Source organism: Populus nigra, chromosome 3 (assembly GCF_951802175.1).
Source record: "Populus nigra chromosome 3, ddPopNigr1.1, whole genome shotgun sequence".
Classification (NCBI taxonomy): Eukaryota; Viridiplantae; Streptophyta; class Magnoliopsida; order Malpighiales; family Salicaceae; genus Populus; species Populus nigra.
In genome coordinates, this window is record NC_084854.1 from 23,379,149 (window position 1) to 23,396,878 (window position 17,730).

A 17,730-nucleotide genomic window follows, 5' to 3' on the forward strand; every position below is an offset into this window, starting at 1 on the left:
AGAAAATAAAAAATGAGGACTGGGGAGCATGCGAGTTTGTATATGCATCCATTTCCCAGAACTTTTGTAGCTGGAAACAAAATGGGTGCCGACGGCCAAGTCTGGGAGTTGTCAGGGACCAGACCTGGAGCAGGGAAGGTGGTAGGCCCCGATGTCCTCCTTGGTCTGAAGATGCATTGACGTGAACAACTTCGCGATATGGATTATGGATAGCAGCTTAGGTCACCATATATGGAAAGAAGTGGCCGTGACTATCTGTTAGCTTTTTTTTTTCTGCCATAACGAGTGGATGGCTGGTTGCATGCTCACATTCCATTTCTTAAGCATCTTAGGCAGAAGCAACTCATATTCATCAATGTAATCAGTCCTTTCAACCTAATCTTTGCTTTGCAGACAATCTTGTGGAACCTACTTGAAATATACTGGTTGAATGAAGGTACTAAATTTGGGGCAGTGAATCATCACAAAGACAGCCAGCCTACAATGCCTGAAGTTGAAGTAACAAATGGAAAATTGTCTGCTCCTCTCTTTTTTAACAGGAAAGTTAATGAAATCAAGATTGAGTTTTTCTCTCACTCGTACAAAAGTTGATTAATATGAGTTGTCAAGAGCAGTGGAAGTTGCTGGCTAGCTACGAATTGCAAGGCACTTGAGTACCATTTCAAAGGGCTCCTTAAAGAGATGGCCATCTAATCCTTATGTTTCATTAGCAATGAATATGTTCTTATTAATCATTTTTAGAGTTTTGCTTTGGAGTACAGAATGGTTATGACCTTTAATCAAGACTCTTTTGCCATTCGGTTTAAAAATAGTTTATCCACCTACATTTTCACTTCGTGCTGAACAAATTTCTTTTCCAATTCTCTTACTAATATTTAGTAAATTCACCAAATCCGTGACTGTGAACTTAACTTGGCCAGTTTTATTTTTATTTTACTATAACATAAAATAATTACAAAAAGTAATTTTTTATTAACCTAATATTAAAAAATAAATTAAATAAATTCCTTTTTAAATGATGAATTAAAAAAAATAACATGACTAAAAAAAAAACTCAGTCATGATTGGTTAAGCTTGGCCTAAAAAGCTAGGCATATAAGTTTGAGGAAGGCCCACACGCCTTACTAATTTTTTTTTTTTACAAGTTATCAAAATTTTTTTATAAATAAAATAAAAATAAACATGAATGATTAAAATAAAATATTAACTTTTTTTTTAAGCTAAGAAAAAAAATGGCGCCTCTACGTCTTCAACCTGTGAACTAATATTATTTCCATGTGTTAACCATTAAGCTATGACACATAGTATATATTTAAATGATTAAAAAAATATATTAATCTAGCTTGTTATTAATGTAAACATTTAAATCAACTCTATTTTTTTTAGTTATTAGTATAATTTTTGCTAGTGTCCAAGACAAAAGGATAAACAAAAATCTGGTTGGAGAAATAAAGAATAAAATTGTTTTTATAATAGTTTTAAAGTGATTTCTTATATTTTTAAAATAAAAACACAAAACAAAATGTATTTTATGTTTTCATTATTTTTATTTTTTTTACCTGATATAATAACCACACACTGCATCAATAATCCAACAAGACTTTATTTCCTTTTTTTTATTATTATTGTAGGGTGTCCGGGTCAGCTTGCGTGCACCATGATTATTCATCACGGCCCACTGAGCATCCTGCAAGCCCAGTAAGCAGGTAAGGCATCGTGAGGATGACAAGCATATACATAGAGAATCGAAATCAGAACAGGAATGAAACAAGTCAAAGCACATAGAGAATCAAAATCAGAACAGGAATGAAACAAGTCAAACAATTAAGCACTGAACCAGACCCATTTTCTGATTATATGGGATCTGGTTGCCATTTTCGAAGGCTAAAAGGACGGGGCAAGGAGAAATTCCTCGCAAGCACCAGAGCATAATCGTATCTGTAACGTATAGAACGGCGAACCGGAGGACCGAACAGAACATAAAAAAAAAAACCATACAAAATTTTTAACTGTCATGACAGCACGTTTTTTAGTAATTCGTTAAAACAAGAAACAGAGACAGAGGTGAAGTACTAACTTGGTCCTTATGGTTTTTAAAAGATAACAAATTAGTCCCTCTTGTAGAAAACACCGTGTGTTTAATTTTTATGTTTCTAGATTTACGACTCAGTCCTTCCATTGGTTAAGCACATATCAAGCAACTATTCAAAACTTAATCAAAATATTTAATAATATTAGATTTGCTATTAAATTTAAAAGATGTACATTTTTTTGATGAAGTGAAATAATTAACAAAGGATATAATGGGCTATCAAGAGCATAACAACGAGGCTTCTTAACTATAATGGCTTCCGTGTTTATTTTTCATCCATAATATTTTTGCTCTTCAAATGATTCCTTATCCTAGCCTTGTCAATAATACTCGTTACATATAGCGATTACAATAACACTCTTCAAGTATAGAATTGATAGTAATTCACAAAAAAAATGATTTATATATAAAAAAAAGAATAAAAAGTTAATAAAAGGTTGGTTCGAGGCCACATTTCATTTACTATTATGTAGGTCAGAAGGAGACAATAGCAATGTTGGGTAGCTTAAATGAGTTCATGCTAATTAAGTGGTTAACTAGTATTGCATATGTTGACTTTAATTGTCGATGTTTTCGAAGATAAGAAATCAAGTTACAAAAAATCATCGGAGATAAGAGATTGATACCAAGATAAAAGACAAAACCTTTGATTTTTTTGGGACATTTTGAGACTAGAAATTATAAAAGGTAGATCTTTTTTACGGTTTTGATTAAAGTTGATCCAGGGTTAACATACAAGTTCTTGAACTAAAAAGATTAATTTACAAATTTATCAAATATTAAGGACCAAGTTATACTTTGCTGGTATAATTCACTGGCACGTCGGCTCCGCATGGAATGCCGTTTATGAACGTGCGGAACTTTTCAATCATTTTTTTATTTTTTATTTGACATGGCGCCGGCTCATGGTACAAAGATTTTTCTTTTTCTTTTTTCTTTAGTTTAGTTTTTAGAGAGAGAAAGAAAGAGAGGACAGACATTAAATTGAGTGGCTTGGACAATGCTGGAAGTTCGGTGCCTTTTTTACATGGCTTAGACTTTAGAGAGATTTCCAGCTTCTGTTAAGCTGTTTCTTGGCTCCGAGGTATAGTTTATTTTCATGGTTTGATTATTGATATATTTTTGAATTTTCATTTCTCACAACCCCTTTGGTTAGTTTTATTTATCTTTAAGAATGTTGATAGTTCATCATAATTTTGTTATTGGTTAATGATTTTGATCCATGTTTTGCTGTTGTTGTAATCCATTTTCCTGAATTTGAATCCACATTGTTTTCCTAGCGGAATCCGAATTTGTTCTGCATGGTTGTTGAGTATTGAGTCATTTTTTAGAACCCCTTCTGTTGAATTTGTAATTTTTCCAGCACAGGTTGGCCATTGAATTTGAAGGGTACCCAGTTGAGTTTCGAGTCTTTCTTTCCCTTCTTGTTGCCAAAATCTTGAGTATCTGCACGGTTTAGAGGGGAAAGAAAGCACAATTTTGAGGGAAATTTTTGGAATCCAAAATGAGCGCGATTTCGGGTGTAATTTCAAGGCAAGTAATGCCTGCATGTGGCAGCCTTTGTTTCTTTTGCCCTGCGATGAGGGCAAGGTCCAGACAACCTGTCAAGAGATATAAGAAGCTGATTGCAGATATTTTTCCTCGAAACCAGGTTAGCATTCTTTACATTGTTTTCTTTTAACATGTTTGTTTCACATTTGGTATGTTTATTCATAATAGCAAGTTGTTGGTGATAATTTATTGTTTCTGAGCTATCATTGCATTTGTTGGATAATCTATATGAAGACAGGTTTAAAGCATTCAGAAAATAAGCTAGTTATACTTTATAATGTGGCATTCCAATTTGGAGTGTGCATTTTCTTTTTCCCCTCTTTTAGCTGATTGTCTCCCAGAGACAGAAAATGTTCATCTTTCTGTAGTTAGTATTGCATTGATTGGAATCATACCATGTCAATGTCGCAGCTGCCAGCACATGATCGCTTAATATGAAAAAAAGAATGTTTAAAAGACAAGCATCAACCTTGCATCATGTCACTGGTTGCAAATAATGTATCATTTTTGATAAAATCTTAACATAACAAATAAGATGTACAAGAACTTGGAATATGCAAGTAAGATTTTACCATCCAAATCCTAGACGGTCTGTGTTTTCTTTAGGTATTAGAACTTGTACTTTTAAGCATTCACAAAGAGATTTCATTAAGATCTTGTACCAATGATCCTGGAGCAATTTTGTGACCTGGGGCGATATTGAATCCCCTAATGGCTTTTAAGGTAACCATTTAAGACTCAACAACTTGTTTTCCCTCTACCACAACAAATCCCTTTTAGAAAACCTCGTTCTTCTTTTTTTCTGTTGTTGAATTTTTTTGATTCCACACCATCAGTCATCTTTCTTTCTAGTAAATTGAAACTGAATTTTTTTTGCTGTCCCTTTTGATTTACTTCCCCAGTCAAGCACTTCCTGCATAAAGATGATGAATCTTAAGCCGCTACAGTTTCTGGCTCTTCTTTGAAAATATGGTTTCATCAAGCAAGCATAATGCATATGAAAATTTTCATTTGTTCAACAGTGGGGTGATTCGATGTTTAATGTCATTTGTTTGTTAACACCACATTTAATGACAGGAGGAAGGACCAAATGATCGGAAGATTGGAAAACTATGTGAATATGCTGCTAAAAATCCTCTCCGTATCCCAAAGGTATAGTTTTGTCTCATATAAACCTCAAATTAATGCAATAGTTGTGTGATACAGGCCTAATATTTTGGAAACTCCTGATGATCATGGATATCTTTATTTCTTAAAAGAAGGTGGGATTTTAGCTAATATTGGCCATAATTCTTTCTGCATGATTGAAAAATAGTATCTGCTAAAAAAAGTGTTACTTCTGTTGGAAATCATGAAGTCAGATAACATGCATCAGCCAAGTTTCATTTGTTTGTTTATTATGGAACTAGTGTTTGTGAGAGTTTGTGTCTCTTCTTGTACCCTTCTCTTGTTAGTTGTTTGATTAAGTTATTCTTTGTCAAGAGACATAAAACGTGCTGAACCAGATGCACACATAAATGATTGTATTTCCCATCAGTACACTGGAGGCACGTCTAAATTGATATCATAGGATGTTTTCTTGCCGGTTTCTTCTTATCTTACCTCTTTCATCTCCATTCCCCTCTTATTTTGCTGGAATGAGATTGTGTTTTTAATGTTGCTCACGTCAGACTTTTTTATTGCATGAAAAATCATATCGATTCTCTTTCTTTCTCACTCTTTCCCTTCTGTTATGGTTGTTTTGTGATTAATGGAGGCTGCAAATTTTGTGATCAGATCACGAGCTCTCTTGAGCAAAGGTGTTACAAGGAACTGAGAATCGAGAACTTTCAATCTGCAAAAATTGTGATGTGCATTTACAGGAAATTGTTGATCACTTGCAAGGAGCAAATGTGAGTTTATCTCCCTCCGTTATGCTTTCTTTTGTGGGTTGTGCAATATTTGCATTTCTAAAATCTCATTGTTGTTTTCGTTGTTTATATGGGTTCTTTCACGTTTTCTTTTGCACTATATAAACCACTACTATTACCCGTTTAAGCTTTCTTAAATCACACTTGTAGAAAAAAGGGACAACAGTCCTTATTGAGAATTCAAGTATTTTTAACCCTAGCTGTATGATTAAGAGCTAGGACAATGTTCTTTTCTTTCCACTCACTATTTCATCAGACCTTGAGTAAATATTGTAGCATCTGTACTGGCTTTCCTTGTTCTCACCTCTACTATGTGGGTGTGTTCATGATCGGGGACCATTTCACAGGCCTCTGTTTGCAAGTAGCTTACTGAGCATCATTAATACTCTGTTGGATCAAACACGGCAGGATGACATTCAAGTTATAGGATGCGAGACTCTGTTTGATTTTGTAAATAACCAGGTAGGTGCTATTGGTTACTTAGCAACTCAACATCATGTTCAGGGGTAATTTGTGGTTGAGCTTTCAGTTTTCTGTGCAGAGGAACCTTCAAACTTATCTCTTATAGCTGAATTTTGCAGAATGACGGAACTTTCATGTTTAACTTAGAAGGATTTATTCCAAAACTCTGTCAGTTTACTCAAGAAGAGGGAAAGGATGAAAGGGAAAAAAGTCTACGTGCAGCTGGGCTGCAAGCCCTTTCTTCTATGGTACCCTTTTTACCCAATTTTAATACTTATTTTCTTCAAAATGTGGAACTATGATCCTTCCAAAATCATTGACACTTCGCTTACATTGAACAATGGGAGATCCTGATAAAAGAGGCATATCTTGAATCTTACTGTAGCCAGCAAGTTTGTCAAATGTGATTATTCCTTAATTCTAGATGCACCTTGACTGACCAATGACCATTGTGTGAGTCTTTCTGGTTTCAAAATTGTTCTGAGAGCCAGTGGTCTCAGGGGAAGGATTTCTTTGTCTGTTATATAAGTACACACTCTCTAGTACTATTACATAACATTTCAATCATTCTTATGCTAATGGACAATTTTTTGACTTTTGTGTTTGTAGATTTGGTTTATGGGTCAACACTCTCATATTTCAGTGGAGTTCGACAATGTAAGCAGATTTTGGGACTGTCTTGGATTCATTGCTAGTTTACCTACACATGACAAATTTTGATACCTCTTATTATGCTCTCCATATTTCTCCCTGAGAATTGAAAAATAATTAATTATATCCAAATGTGCTTTGCAACTTGTCCATAGTTTTCCAACATGACCAAGTCTTTAGTCAGTCTGTTGGCTGTTACTTTGCTAATTTGGCTGATGTTTGTTTAGTTAGATAAGTCTTATATATGGACATACATGCACAAAAGAAAAAAAAAAAAAAAGTGTGGTAACTGAGGCAGCTCAAATCTGCACATGAACTTTCCTATTTCACTGAGAGAGGTCTGTCTTTGACATCTTAACCTGAAGTGACTGCCCTCAAGACTTGAACACGCATGCTTGTGCTTAGAAGAACAATATCTTTACCATTTGCACAATGCAATAACACCGATAAGCATATTCATGTGCACACAGTTTACTGTAGAAGCTATTCAAGGAAGTCCCTGCAGTTGAGCATTTTAACACAAACTCATTGATGTGCATATTTATTATTTCTCTTTTTTTCCTTATAATTTAAATAATATGACCTACGTTTCAGCTCATTCATTTTTTTTTCTTTTTGAGTACAAATATAAACCATTGTTTAGTGTACTCCTGACTTTTTTTTTAATACTATTCATATGATTAAACAGATAGTTTCAGTTGTCTTGGAAAATTATGGAGGTCCTAAGAGGATTTCAGAGAACCTCGATACTGACAAACCAGGTCCTCAGAATCGGTGGGTGCAAGAAGTGCTGAAAAATGAGGGGCATGCTACTCCTTTGCCAGAGGTCATTGCAAGGGTTCCTTCTTGGAGGACAATTGTGAATGAAAGAGGCGAAGTAAATATGACAGCGTAATCTCTTGACACAATATTTTCTTGGTGAAGACATAGTTTATTGTATTTTAGTCATCAACTAATAGTTATTCATCATTCTTCTGGTTTGGCAGAGAAGAGGCCCGTAACCCCTGCTTTTGGTCCAGGGTTTGCTTGCATAACATGGCGAAGTTAGGGAAGGAGGCTACAACAATTCGGCGTGTTCTCGAATCTTTGTTCCGATACTTCGATAATGGAAATTTATGGTCTCCTGAAAATGGTCTTGCCTTACCAGTCTTAAAGGATATGCAGTTTTTAATGGATAATTCTGGTATTTAAGCAATCTTTTAACTGTTCAATTGGTATTCCTAAAACAGTATTTTGTTCCCTTTCATTTAATTTTATGAAGCATGCTATTTATGTGCTCTTCCAATTTTAATTGTGGTTTGATGGAAGACTAATCATGCTATTTTGATTTTTTTTTTAATATGTTCTAGGGCAAAATACACATGTTTTGCTGTCCATATTGATTAAACATCTCGATCACAAAAATGTCCTTAAAGAACCCAGCATGCAGCTCGATATTGTTGAGGTTACCACTGCCCTTGCTGAACATGCCAAGGTTGACCCTTCTCTGGCAATAATTGGTGCGGTAAGTGATGTCATGCGTCATTTGCGGAAAAGCATACACTGCTCACTTGATGATGCCAATCTGGGAGCTGAAATAAAAAACTGGAACAAAAACTTTAGAGAAGTGGTAGATAAATGCCTTACTGAGTTAGCATATAAGGTGACACTCATCTCCATTAGCTTTTACTTAACTTGGTGTGATGCTTCTTTGACTTTTAAAAATGTGTTTCTATTTGAAGTAATATAAAATTTCATTTTATGTGTGCTGTAAATGTTTTTATACAGTTATCGATTACTTCAGAATTTTCTAATAGAAAAAAACTGGATACTACTGGTGAACAGGTTGGAGATGCAGGCCCGATCCTTGACATTATGGCTGTGATGTTGGAAAACATCTCGAATGTTACTGTTATAGCCAGAACTACGATTTCCACTGTTTATCGTACAGCTCAAATTGTTGCCTCATTACCAAATTTGTCATATCAAAACAAGGCAAAGCCAAAGTCATGGTCTATTTGAATATTTTAGATTATTTGAGTACCTTCATTTCTGTATCTTATCTAATATACTTCGCTTCTTTATTTCAGTCATTCCCTGAAACTTTATTTCATCAGTTACTTCCAGCTATGGTCCATCCTGACCATGAAACACGAGTTGGAGCTCACCGCATCTTTTCTGTTGTTCTTGTGCCATCTTCAGTTTCGCCTCGTCCATCCTCAACTAATCCTGGGTCAAATAAAGGCTCTGATCTTTCACGGACTCTATCAAGAACTGTCTCTGTCTTTTCTTCTTCAGCTGCTCTTTTTGACAAGCTAAGAAGGGATAAAACTTCCACCAGGGAAAATGTCTGTCAAGACAACAAAAATAATGTCCTTGAAGGTGAACAAATCAATAATGGGATCCTTGCTAGATTGAAGTCATCTACAAGTCGAGTACACAGCATGAAAAATCCTAATGTACCCTCAACATCAGATGAGAATCCCGTGAACATCTTAAATAAGGAAACTGTAAGTTTTGACAATGTCAACTTAGTATTTTATAAATTGTAGTTGTCCATTTGGGTCAAATTTCAAGTGTAACCACTTAAATTTAGTGGGTTGTGTCTGTTACAATTTTCTTCCTTGCCTACGCATTATAGGATGATCCTCATAATGTGATCCAAACTATGCACAAAGAATTCAGCATGATCCTCACTGCTTATGCAGAAGACATCCAATTATGTCTTTTTCTTGTAAAATAAGCTAGTGTTCAATTCATCAATATGGCTTTAGAAAGGAGCACAAGAATTTGCTTGGAGATACTTAAAATACTGTATTCTGGACCGGCAGGGACTTAATTCATGAGATGCATCTTTATACATGTATATTATGGCCGATACAAAAAGTGGTTTTCAGATGTAGGAATTGCTGTCCCTACTCAATGTATAATCACTAGCTTTGATACCAAAAATAATCAACTCTTCAATTGGTTATTAAAATTGTCTTAGTTTAGTCCATCATTAATTTGTATCTGAATCTTCTGTGTTGGTTGAAACTCAGGAGGCTGGTTCTCTAAGGTTGAGTAGCCGCCAGATCTCTCTCTTGCTTTCATCGATTTGGACACAGTCCATTTCTCCTGCAAATACACCCCAAAACTATGAAGCAATTGCTCATACATATAGCCTGGTATTGCTATTCTCTCGAACCAAGGTAATTTCTTAATGTATTGATAGTAGCATTTGAATTTGCACCAGTGATAATAACAGTTTCAAGCTATAGCAATTGCCTATTGTAGTTTGATATCTCTATTTGTGTTTACCATCGATGTTTAAGCTTGTCATTTCTCTAACCAGATATGAAAAAAAATTCTTAAAGCAGGTTTATTTTTATTGCAAAGTATTTTACTGTCCTTGAGATAAACTCTAACTACCACTGCATACCACAATTTTCTCATGGACTTTAATTTACAAGATACAGCATCCACAAAATTTAATCATTGATAGGCTTTGTGAGAAGTGAAGTGATGCAAATTTAGGTTTCTTAAGACTTGAATTGTTTTCACCAATTATGTGTCACTGATCATGAATGGTTGTGCAGAATATTTCTGTTGTTTATTTCTACAAAGGCTCTATCTTCTCTTTTACCCCTCTTTTTTTGTGGTTAGTTTCTTAGTTCTATTACATTTTATCTTGTTCCACAGAATTCTAGTGATGAGGCTTTGATTAGAAGTTTTCAGCTTGCATTTTCCTTGAGAAACATTGCTCTTAAGCAAGAAGGTAAGTTCCCAGAGTTATTGTTTTGTGGAATGTTGTTTTGTGTTATTGAACCTAGTTGAGTTTCTATCAAAACTAGAAGATGACATACTTTGTGTATTATCTATATCCAAGATCAACAAAGTTGCATAAATCAGATGAGTGAAGTGAAAATAAGTAGACTAAGATGAAACTTTTGAATTTCAAAATGAATCTCCTAGATAATATGATTGGCTTGTGGTTGAGATGATGACATAGTAAAGCATTTTTAGTTTTTGTAGTATTTTAATGATGAAGGGTATTTGTGGAAATAATTGTGATGGACTAAGCACAACAAAGGTTGATAGGTTCTTAGGAGCATGGATGAAGCTTTCACGAATCTGAATTGTTTTTCACAAATATTTTTGGTAGGTCATTCAGGAAAATCTTAAGCCTATGTATTCCATCCATATAATTAAAAGAAAAATTGAGTTGTTTCTTAACTTACAGATTTGATTACTGCGGAGGTGGATGAATTTTATCAGTGCATACAGGGTGAATGCTGAGTCCCATGATGTTTTGCTGAAAGTAAATGCTGCAGCTTCAGTTTTAAAATTTTGTGTAATTAGAATACAGTCCTCTTGAATAAGTGGTTGGGGTTCAATTGAATTCAATCTTGTTCAGTTTTTCCTGCTATTTTCCAACCATTTTCATGCTAATTATCATGTCAAGTAGCATGAACATGTTAAAAATTTGTGTTCATTGGGCATCATCTCTTTAATTGAAGCCACAATCTTGCTGTTATTGCAGAGTCACTCTCACCATCACGCCGCAGGTCCCTCTTTACTCTGGCAACTTCGATGATTCTTTTTTCATCAAAAGCTTTCAATATTATTCCGCTTATTTATTGTACCAAGGTGGTGCTTACAGAAAAAATGGTATGTGTGTCATTGCTGATTAAGTTGCACTTGCATTGGTTCACCTTGAACACATCCGTTCAGCATCTGCTTGAAGCTTTTATATTTAAATGTGGATTATGCTTTCTAGTGTCACAAACAAATGACTTTTTCTGGTTGCTTTCACGTGCTTTGTGACATATAACCATGAACTTTATGTTTTTGACGCAGTCTCATGCTTGTATCAGGTTGATCCATTTTTGCGCTTAGTTGAAGACCGCAAGTTAGAGGCTGTGACTACAGATTCTGGCCACCCCGCAATTGTTTATGGATCTAAGGACGATGATAGTTCAGCTTTAAAATCCCTTTCAGAGATAGATGTTACTGGGAACCAAAGCAGGGAATTCTTTGCTGCTGAGATTGCTAAGAGCTTGGCAAATTTGGCAAATGTAAAGCATTTATCTGATTTATTCAAGTATTTTTGGCTGTCATTTAGTGCTTTTACTGTAAATTTATCACTGTGTGATTGCTATGCATTAAACAGTGACTTGTTCTCTACAGTCTGAATTATCTGCTAAACAGGAGAAGCTCCTCGACGAATTCTTACCTGATGATGTGTGTCCTTTGGGAGCCCAGTTGTTTATGGATACTCCAAATCAAATAGATCAAGTTAATTCCAAAGATAACTCTCTTGTAGAGGTAAATGCCTTTCACTATTTTTCTTTTCTATTAATACTTGGGACTTGAATTCTCAGAAAAAAAATAAAATTGGCGCTTGCGTCATCTTGTTTTTGTTTCGCAGGGCACTCCACTTTTTACAGTAGATGATGTTTTTCTAGATTCAATGGAAGGTCAAACCACTCAGACCACAGAAATTTTCTTCCAAGCCACCAACCTGTTGAGCGTCAATCAACTTCTAGAATCAGTATGTTGCCTATATCATGCTCTCTAGTTAAGAGCTATTTGCTTTTAGAAGTGCAACGCAGGCTTTTGTTGATGCTATAACTAAAAATTCACAATTCTGGTTGGTTTCTCATTACAAGTTATTTATAGTATTCAATCAACTTCTAGAATCAGTATGTTGCCTATATCATGCTCTCTAGTTAAGAGCTATTTGCTTTTAGAAGTGCAACGCAGGCTTTTGTTGATGCTATAACTAAAAATTCACAATTCTGGTTGGTTTCTCATTACAAGTTATTTATAGTATTCAGTCTTCTCTGCTCTTGAGGCCTTACTTTTCATGGCCCTAATGGTTTGGGTTTGGGACTCATCTTCGAGCTAACACATTGAAATCTTGCAATTATGCGGAAAAAGGAAAAAATAGTAAAAAGCACGATCACAGATAGATGATTTATGTGTGCAGGTCTTAGAGACGACACACCAAGTTGGACGATTGTCTGTAACTGCACCTGATGTGTCTTATAAGGAAATGGCTCACCATTGCGAAACACTTCAGATGGGAAAGCAACAGAAGATGTCTCATGTGATGAGTGTCCAATTGAGACAGGAGAGTTTGATGAATGTCCCCTTTCAGAAATATGATGACAAGGCGAGGAAGGTAATATCTTATTCTTATGCTGATTTTGGGTTCAGATGGTTGTGTTTTCTTCATGAAATTTCAACCTGGACATACTCGCATGACACACTAGCTATGCATTTATTTTCACTTATCATCCATGTGCATGTGATTTTATGATCTCCATGTGCATGTGATTTTATGATTATACTACATTACATTTCATTACATTCTATGACGCTTAGCCTTGACAGTTTTCAATGCGTTGGCATGCTGAATTGATCAGCATGAGAAAATCCCTCACCTTTGCTAACTGAAAAATATGCAGGCTACCAATCCTTTCCTTGACCAAAATCTTATTGCAAGCCCACAAATACCGCCAATTGGCACTGTTCAAATGCAGTGCGCGACAGAGTATCAACATCAGCCTAACTTCTTCAGGCTACCAGCATCAAGCCCCTTTGATAACTTCCTAAAAGCTGCTGGCTGTTGATCGTAAAGAAGTAAGAGAAGCACATTCTTCTGGTTAGTCAAGAATCAATTGATCAATCAGCTCAAAGCTCAAAGGCCATACAGCTACAAGAATTTATTGGTTGATGTTGGTCACAACGTATATATCTCATATTCTGTCAGTGTTACAAGAAGTCAGTGATGTGAACAAGATTGGTTGATGTTGGTTACTTTCGTCACATTCAATTCTTTCATTCTTTACCTTTCTTGTTTCTATTATCTCAATATTTTTGGCAGTGACTGCAAGAGGAAGGTGCCTTACCATTTGCTTCTTGCCCAGTGGTCCTGCAATAGTGCTTGGATTCCGCTTGGAGTTTTAAAGAATGTAATATGTTTTAAATGTCCATCGTTGAATGATGATGAATGTGTGTGTAAATTCTCTGCTTGATCATGTGTACTATTTTGCGATATCAAGCCTATTTAATGAAATCAACTTCACTTGTTCTTCCTCCATGTATTCATAGTAAGAGATACCGAAAACTATGCATTGTCTCCTAGTCCAATCCCTCTAGCATGGTTAGCCATGCATAGTTGGCTTCTGTTGCTGCACAAGTGACACTCCTGAAAACCAAACCAAAATCCTACTTGGTTTCAACCAGGTCTGCTTGTATTATGCTACGGATTGGATTTTTTTTTATGGTTATATTTTTTAAAAAGTAAAATAAATTTGATAATCGGGGGAAAATAAAAAAATAAGGTAAAAAAAACAATAAAAAAATTAAAAAAAATTATAATTTCACTATTCCAATTCACCACTGGGAAAATGAATTTATGTGTATGGTAATAAATGTACAATAAAAGTGGAAGCCTTTTAGTTTCTTTTAATTTTATTCTCTTTGCACTTCTGGTTTCTCACTTCTGAAAACTAATATCAAACATGATGAGAAATTGAAAGTATTTTCAGAGTCGTAGGAGGGCTCCGTTCCTCATGTAAAATCAGTTATTAAATCTAATTACTTGTTGGATTGATTCAGTAAACTCCATTTGTTCTGTACTTATCCGAGCTATGTATTATTTTAAATTATTTTAGATATTGAAACAATTAAATTTAGATGGTCTAACATGTTAATTCATAATTTAATTAACCAAATCAATTTAAGAAGGTTTTTAATTTTTTTTTATCTAAAACAAAATTGTTTTATTTTTTTAATTTTTATTCAAAATCAGATCCGGTAATCTGTGCTTTAAATTAGATCAAATCTTAAGTCAAGTGCAGATTCTATTTTCATGTGAGTGAGAAAATAATGCATTGAAAATATCTAATAATTATTATTTCTTATGTTCATCGTATTGGTTAATTTTAAACTATGAGATTTAAAATAATTATGCATTCTATAAGCATGTGTTAAGAAATTTTTTTCATAAAGTTTCAAACTTGAACTATCAATTTTCAAGCATTGTTATAAAAAAATTAATTTTTTTATAAATTTTATAGTCTTGTGATTATTTTTTAATTGATGAGAAAATTAATTTAATTAGAGATATAGAAAACCCTTGCGTCGTCTTAGCCCAATAAGCAAAGAAACAGAAAATCTGGACCAAACAAGTTCAGCCCAACACGTAAAGAGATAAAAACAAACAAAAACAGGCAACCTCTGTATCTGCCTTGTAAGAAGCTTCAAGCAGACCGCAGGAGGACCCAGATCGCCTTAGCTGATTCGTCACCATCGGTGAGCTCCTCAATCTGTTTGGTAACCAAAGACAGTGTATCAGAGACTTTGGATAATCTTTTAACGTTTGATTTTTGGTTCATTAGGGTTTCGTTTTGTTGAATTTGATTTTAAATAGATTGCACGAAGTGGGTCGCATCTAAAATTTGAATCTAATTGGTGCAAAACAGAGAGGAATTACTGTGTGAAATCTTGAATTTTCAATTGGGTCGTTTTTTTCATTGATTTGGGTTCTGGGTTCATGAGAAATGTATAAAAATAATGATTTAGAAGGATACGGATTTGTGGGGTTTTACTAGGAGATAGAAGGTTTGCTATGTACGAATCTGTTCATGTTCATGTTGTTTTCTGCTTTGAAAAGATTAATGAATGGCGTGGGCGTGTTGACTGGTGAATGTTTTGATATGTAAATGCTGTAAGGGAATAAGAGAGGGTTTGTAGTTTGCAAAATGGTAGGATAATGTTTTTTGCTGATATTACTGTGGCAGTGGAAATAGGAAGTCTCTGCCGTTCAAGCTTTAGTGTGTTGTAGGAGATTGTTTATAATAATGGTGTTTTTCTGTTGTGGACATACAGGGGATTGGTTGTCTCTTATGTCAGGAAACTAGATTGAAAATGAGGAATTATAAAACTAGCTAATGCTTTTGGATTCATTTCTGTCAGTTTTTTAATTGATTAATGTTATCATGTCCTGTGTGGTGTGCTTTTTCCTCTTTTTTTCCCTCCTTCCCAATAATCTGTATGTTCAAACAAAAACCTAACTCAACCTTCTACCGTTTTATCACTCAATTTGAAGTATTAGGATGCTTTTCCATTTATCAGATGCGGTGTGCATATCAATCTAGTTCATATGGGAGTTCTTCATGGTGTTTTGACCAATTTATAGCTAAGAATCTGGTAAATGTGAATGATAGGTATTTTTGTTCATGTGATGATGCTATTTTATATGATGTATTTTTATTTTATTCCCTGGGCATAACATGAACCCATGGGATGCTGTTACAGACCGCTGCAATATTTTTATGTGGACCTCATGTGGTCTGTGTCCTAGGCTTCGTTTCCTTGACATTACTGCTACATTATCCTTTCTTTTAGAGAGGTTTTTTTTTTCCTTCGGGTTTTTTTGTTGTTGTTGTTGTTGTTGTATAGGTGTGGTGGCATGGAGCCTCTTTCTTTGTTTGATCTGACTTTCTTTTGTGCATAATTGCAACATGTGTTTTGGATATTTTTTCCCAAAAAAAGTCTCTTAGATAGGTTGGCTACAGCTATTCATGGGAACAGAGGAATGTAGGTCTTACTCCCATGACATGTTTGACCCATTTATAGATGGTCATCTGGATGAGTGATGCTCCTCATAGATCCTTTTGATCATCAAGATTACCTGCAGTGATATGGGATTAGTCGTAGTTTTGTTTTCCAGTTAGAGCTGCGTTTGGCACAATCTGATATGGAGATGCATTTCTTTTTTATGCTACCATGTGTTACAATTTTGTGTTATTAATCAAATCTTTGTGCGCTGAAAACTACGAGTCTAGTTTTTTTGAAGCAAGCTCTTAATTGCCAATTCGCACCCATGTTTTTTTGTTTATTTTTTATGGCTACATGCTTCTTCTGTTTACAAAATCATGGACTGGACAGGCTTGTTCTACGGGACCAACTTTGTTTACTGGCAAACATTTTCTTGGGATGCTTATGCGTGTTGACATGTTACCAAGGATATTAAAACTTTACTGAAAAAACAAAAGATGTAAACTTATCAAGGACACAAACTTGCAAAATTTTCAACTTCATGAAAAAATTCACAAAAATATATCTTACTTGAAAATTCTGCTTCTATTCTAATTCCCCAATTTTAGCTCGGCAATCTCTTATGGTTATTCTCACTATAGAAGCACATTATGAATAAATACCTCTGATATTAATATCTTTACTAGTTCATTTGTGCAGTTTCTGCTTTGTAGAAAGTCTTCCATTCTTGGAGCAGCCAGGATACTTCTTTATAAACTCACATTTCTGAATTACCTGAATTCTTTTCAAAAAATATGTCCCAGGCTCTCATAACTGAAGTAATGGAATGTGAGGTATCTGTTTAGGTGCTAATACTTCCCTCTCATGTGAATTTTTTTTTTTTCCTTTACAGTTTGAACATGTCAACCAAGTACATAGTATCTGCTCTCGTGGGATCATTTGCAATAGCATATGTTTGTGACTATGTTGTTTCTGACAAGAAGATATTTGGAGGTAAATTTTAGCTGGCTTGAAGATTTAGTTATTTTCTGTTGCCATGATTTAAGGTCACTTTTTTTGAATCCAGGCACCACACCCAGAACAGTCTCAAACAAGGAATGGTGGGAGGAGACTGACAAGAAATTTCAAGCATGGCCTCGTACCGGAGGGCCACCAGTGGTGATGAATCCAATCACTCGCCAGAATTTCATTGTTAAGTCCCAAGATTCTTGAATCCAATTTTAGCTTGTGATATGTCAGTTTCAGTTCGCTGGTGTGTTATTTTTGTCATCGATAATGTTTAGTGAGGTTCGAATGCTTGGACACAGCCACTTTTAGCTTTGATGGCAATGGCCCTTGTGCCCTTTTGTTTTTATTTGTTTTCTGGATATGGGATTTGTCAGCAATGCTGTCATGGTTAAATCTAAATAAAAGTCAAGTGACAGAATTCAGAGAATTTCATCATTTCTATTCCTTCCTTGGTTTGTATGTGATTCCATGAAGGTGACTGGGGCAATTATCAAAGATAGTGCGTGCCTTGAGATTCATGATCGT

The 17,730-nt window shown here is 34.9% G+C and overlaps 2 protein-coding genes across 2 annotated transcripts; both read left to right on the forward strand.

The window, feature by feature from the left end:
* The first annotated feature begins 3,009 nt into the window (after positions 1-3,009).
* LOC133688399 (protein SEMI-ROLLED LEAF 2) lies at positions 3,010-13,732 on the forward strand. The gene is made up of 20 exons (XM_062107876.1): positions 3,010-3,176; positions 3,461-3,743; positions 4,721-4,795; positions 5,420-5,535; positions 5,901-6,015; positions 6,135-6,263; positions 6,625-6,672; positions 7,355-7,557; positions 7,653-7,849; positions 8,016-8,308; positions 8,491-8,640; positions 8,736-9,155; positions 9,687-9,836; positions 10,327-10,402; positions 11,168-11,295; positions 11,502-11,702; positions 11,815-11,952; positions 12,056-12,178; positions 12,617-12,811; positions 13,098-13,732. Exons 2-20 carry the CDS (start codon positions 3,597-3,599, stop codon positions 13,260-13,262), a joined length of 3,069 nt encoding a protein of 1,022 aa, XP_061963860.1. The 5' UTR covers positions 3,010-3,176; positions 3,461-3,596; the 3' UTR covers positions 13,263-13,732.
* A 1,057-nt stretch (positions 13,733-14,789) lies between these two features.
* On the forward strand, positions 14,790-17,632 carry LOC133688134 (uncharacterized). The gene is made up of 3 exons (XM_062107522.1): positions 14,790-14,949; positions 17,090-17,190; positions 17,264-17,632. The coding sequence occupies exons 2-3, from the start codon at positions 17,097-17,099 to the stop codon at positions 17,407-17,409; spliced, it is 240 nt and encodes a 79-aa protein (XP_061963506.1). The 5' UTR covers positions 14,790-14,949; positions 17,090-17,096; the 3' UTR covers positions 17,410-17,632.
* Positions 17,633-17,730: the final 98 nt, after the last annotated feature.

Excerpts from the sequence above, each read along its gene's own strand:
- LOC133688399 (XM_062107876.1), top strand. The coding sequence starts at position 3,597 with ATGAGCGCGATTTCGGGTGTAATTTCAAGGCAAGTAATGCCTGCATGT. Across the intron at positions 11,703-11,814 it reads GCTTGGCAAATTTGGCAAAT|TCTGAATTATCTGCTAAACA; the intron begins GTAAAGCATTTA and ends TGTTCTCTACAG. Across the intron at positions 11,953-12,055 it reads AAGATAACTCTCTTGTAGAG|GGCACTCCACTTTTTACAGT; the intron begins GTAAATGCCTTT and ends TTTGTTTCGCAG.
- LOC133688134 (XM_062107522.1), top strand. The coding sequence starts at position 17,097 with ATGTCAACCAAGTACATAGTATCTGCTCTCGTGGGATCATTTGCAATA. Across the intron at positions 17,191-17,263 it reads TGACAAGAAGATATTTGGAG|GCACCACACCCAGAACAGTC; the intron begins GTAAATTTTAGC and ends TTTTGAATCCAG.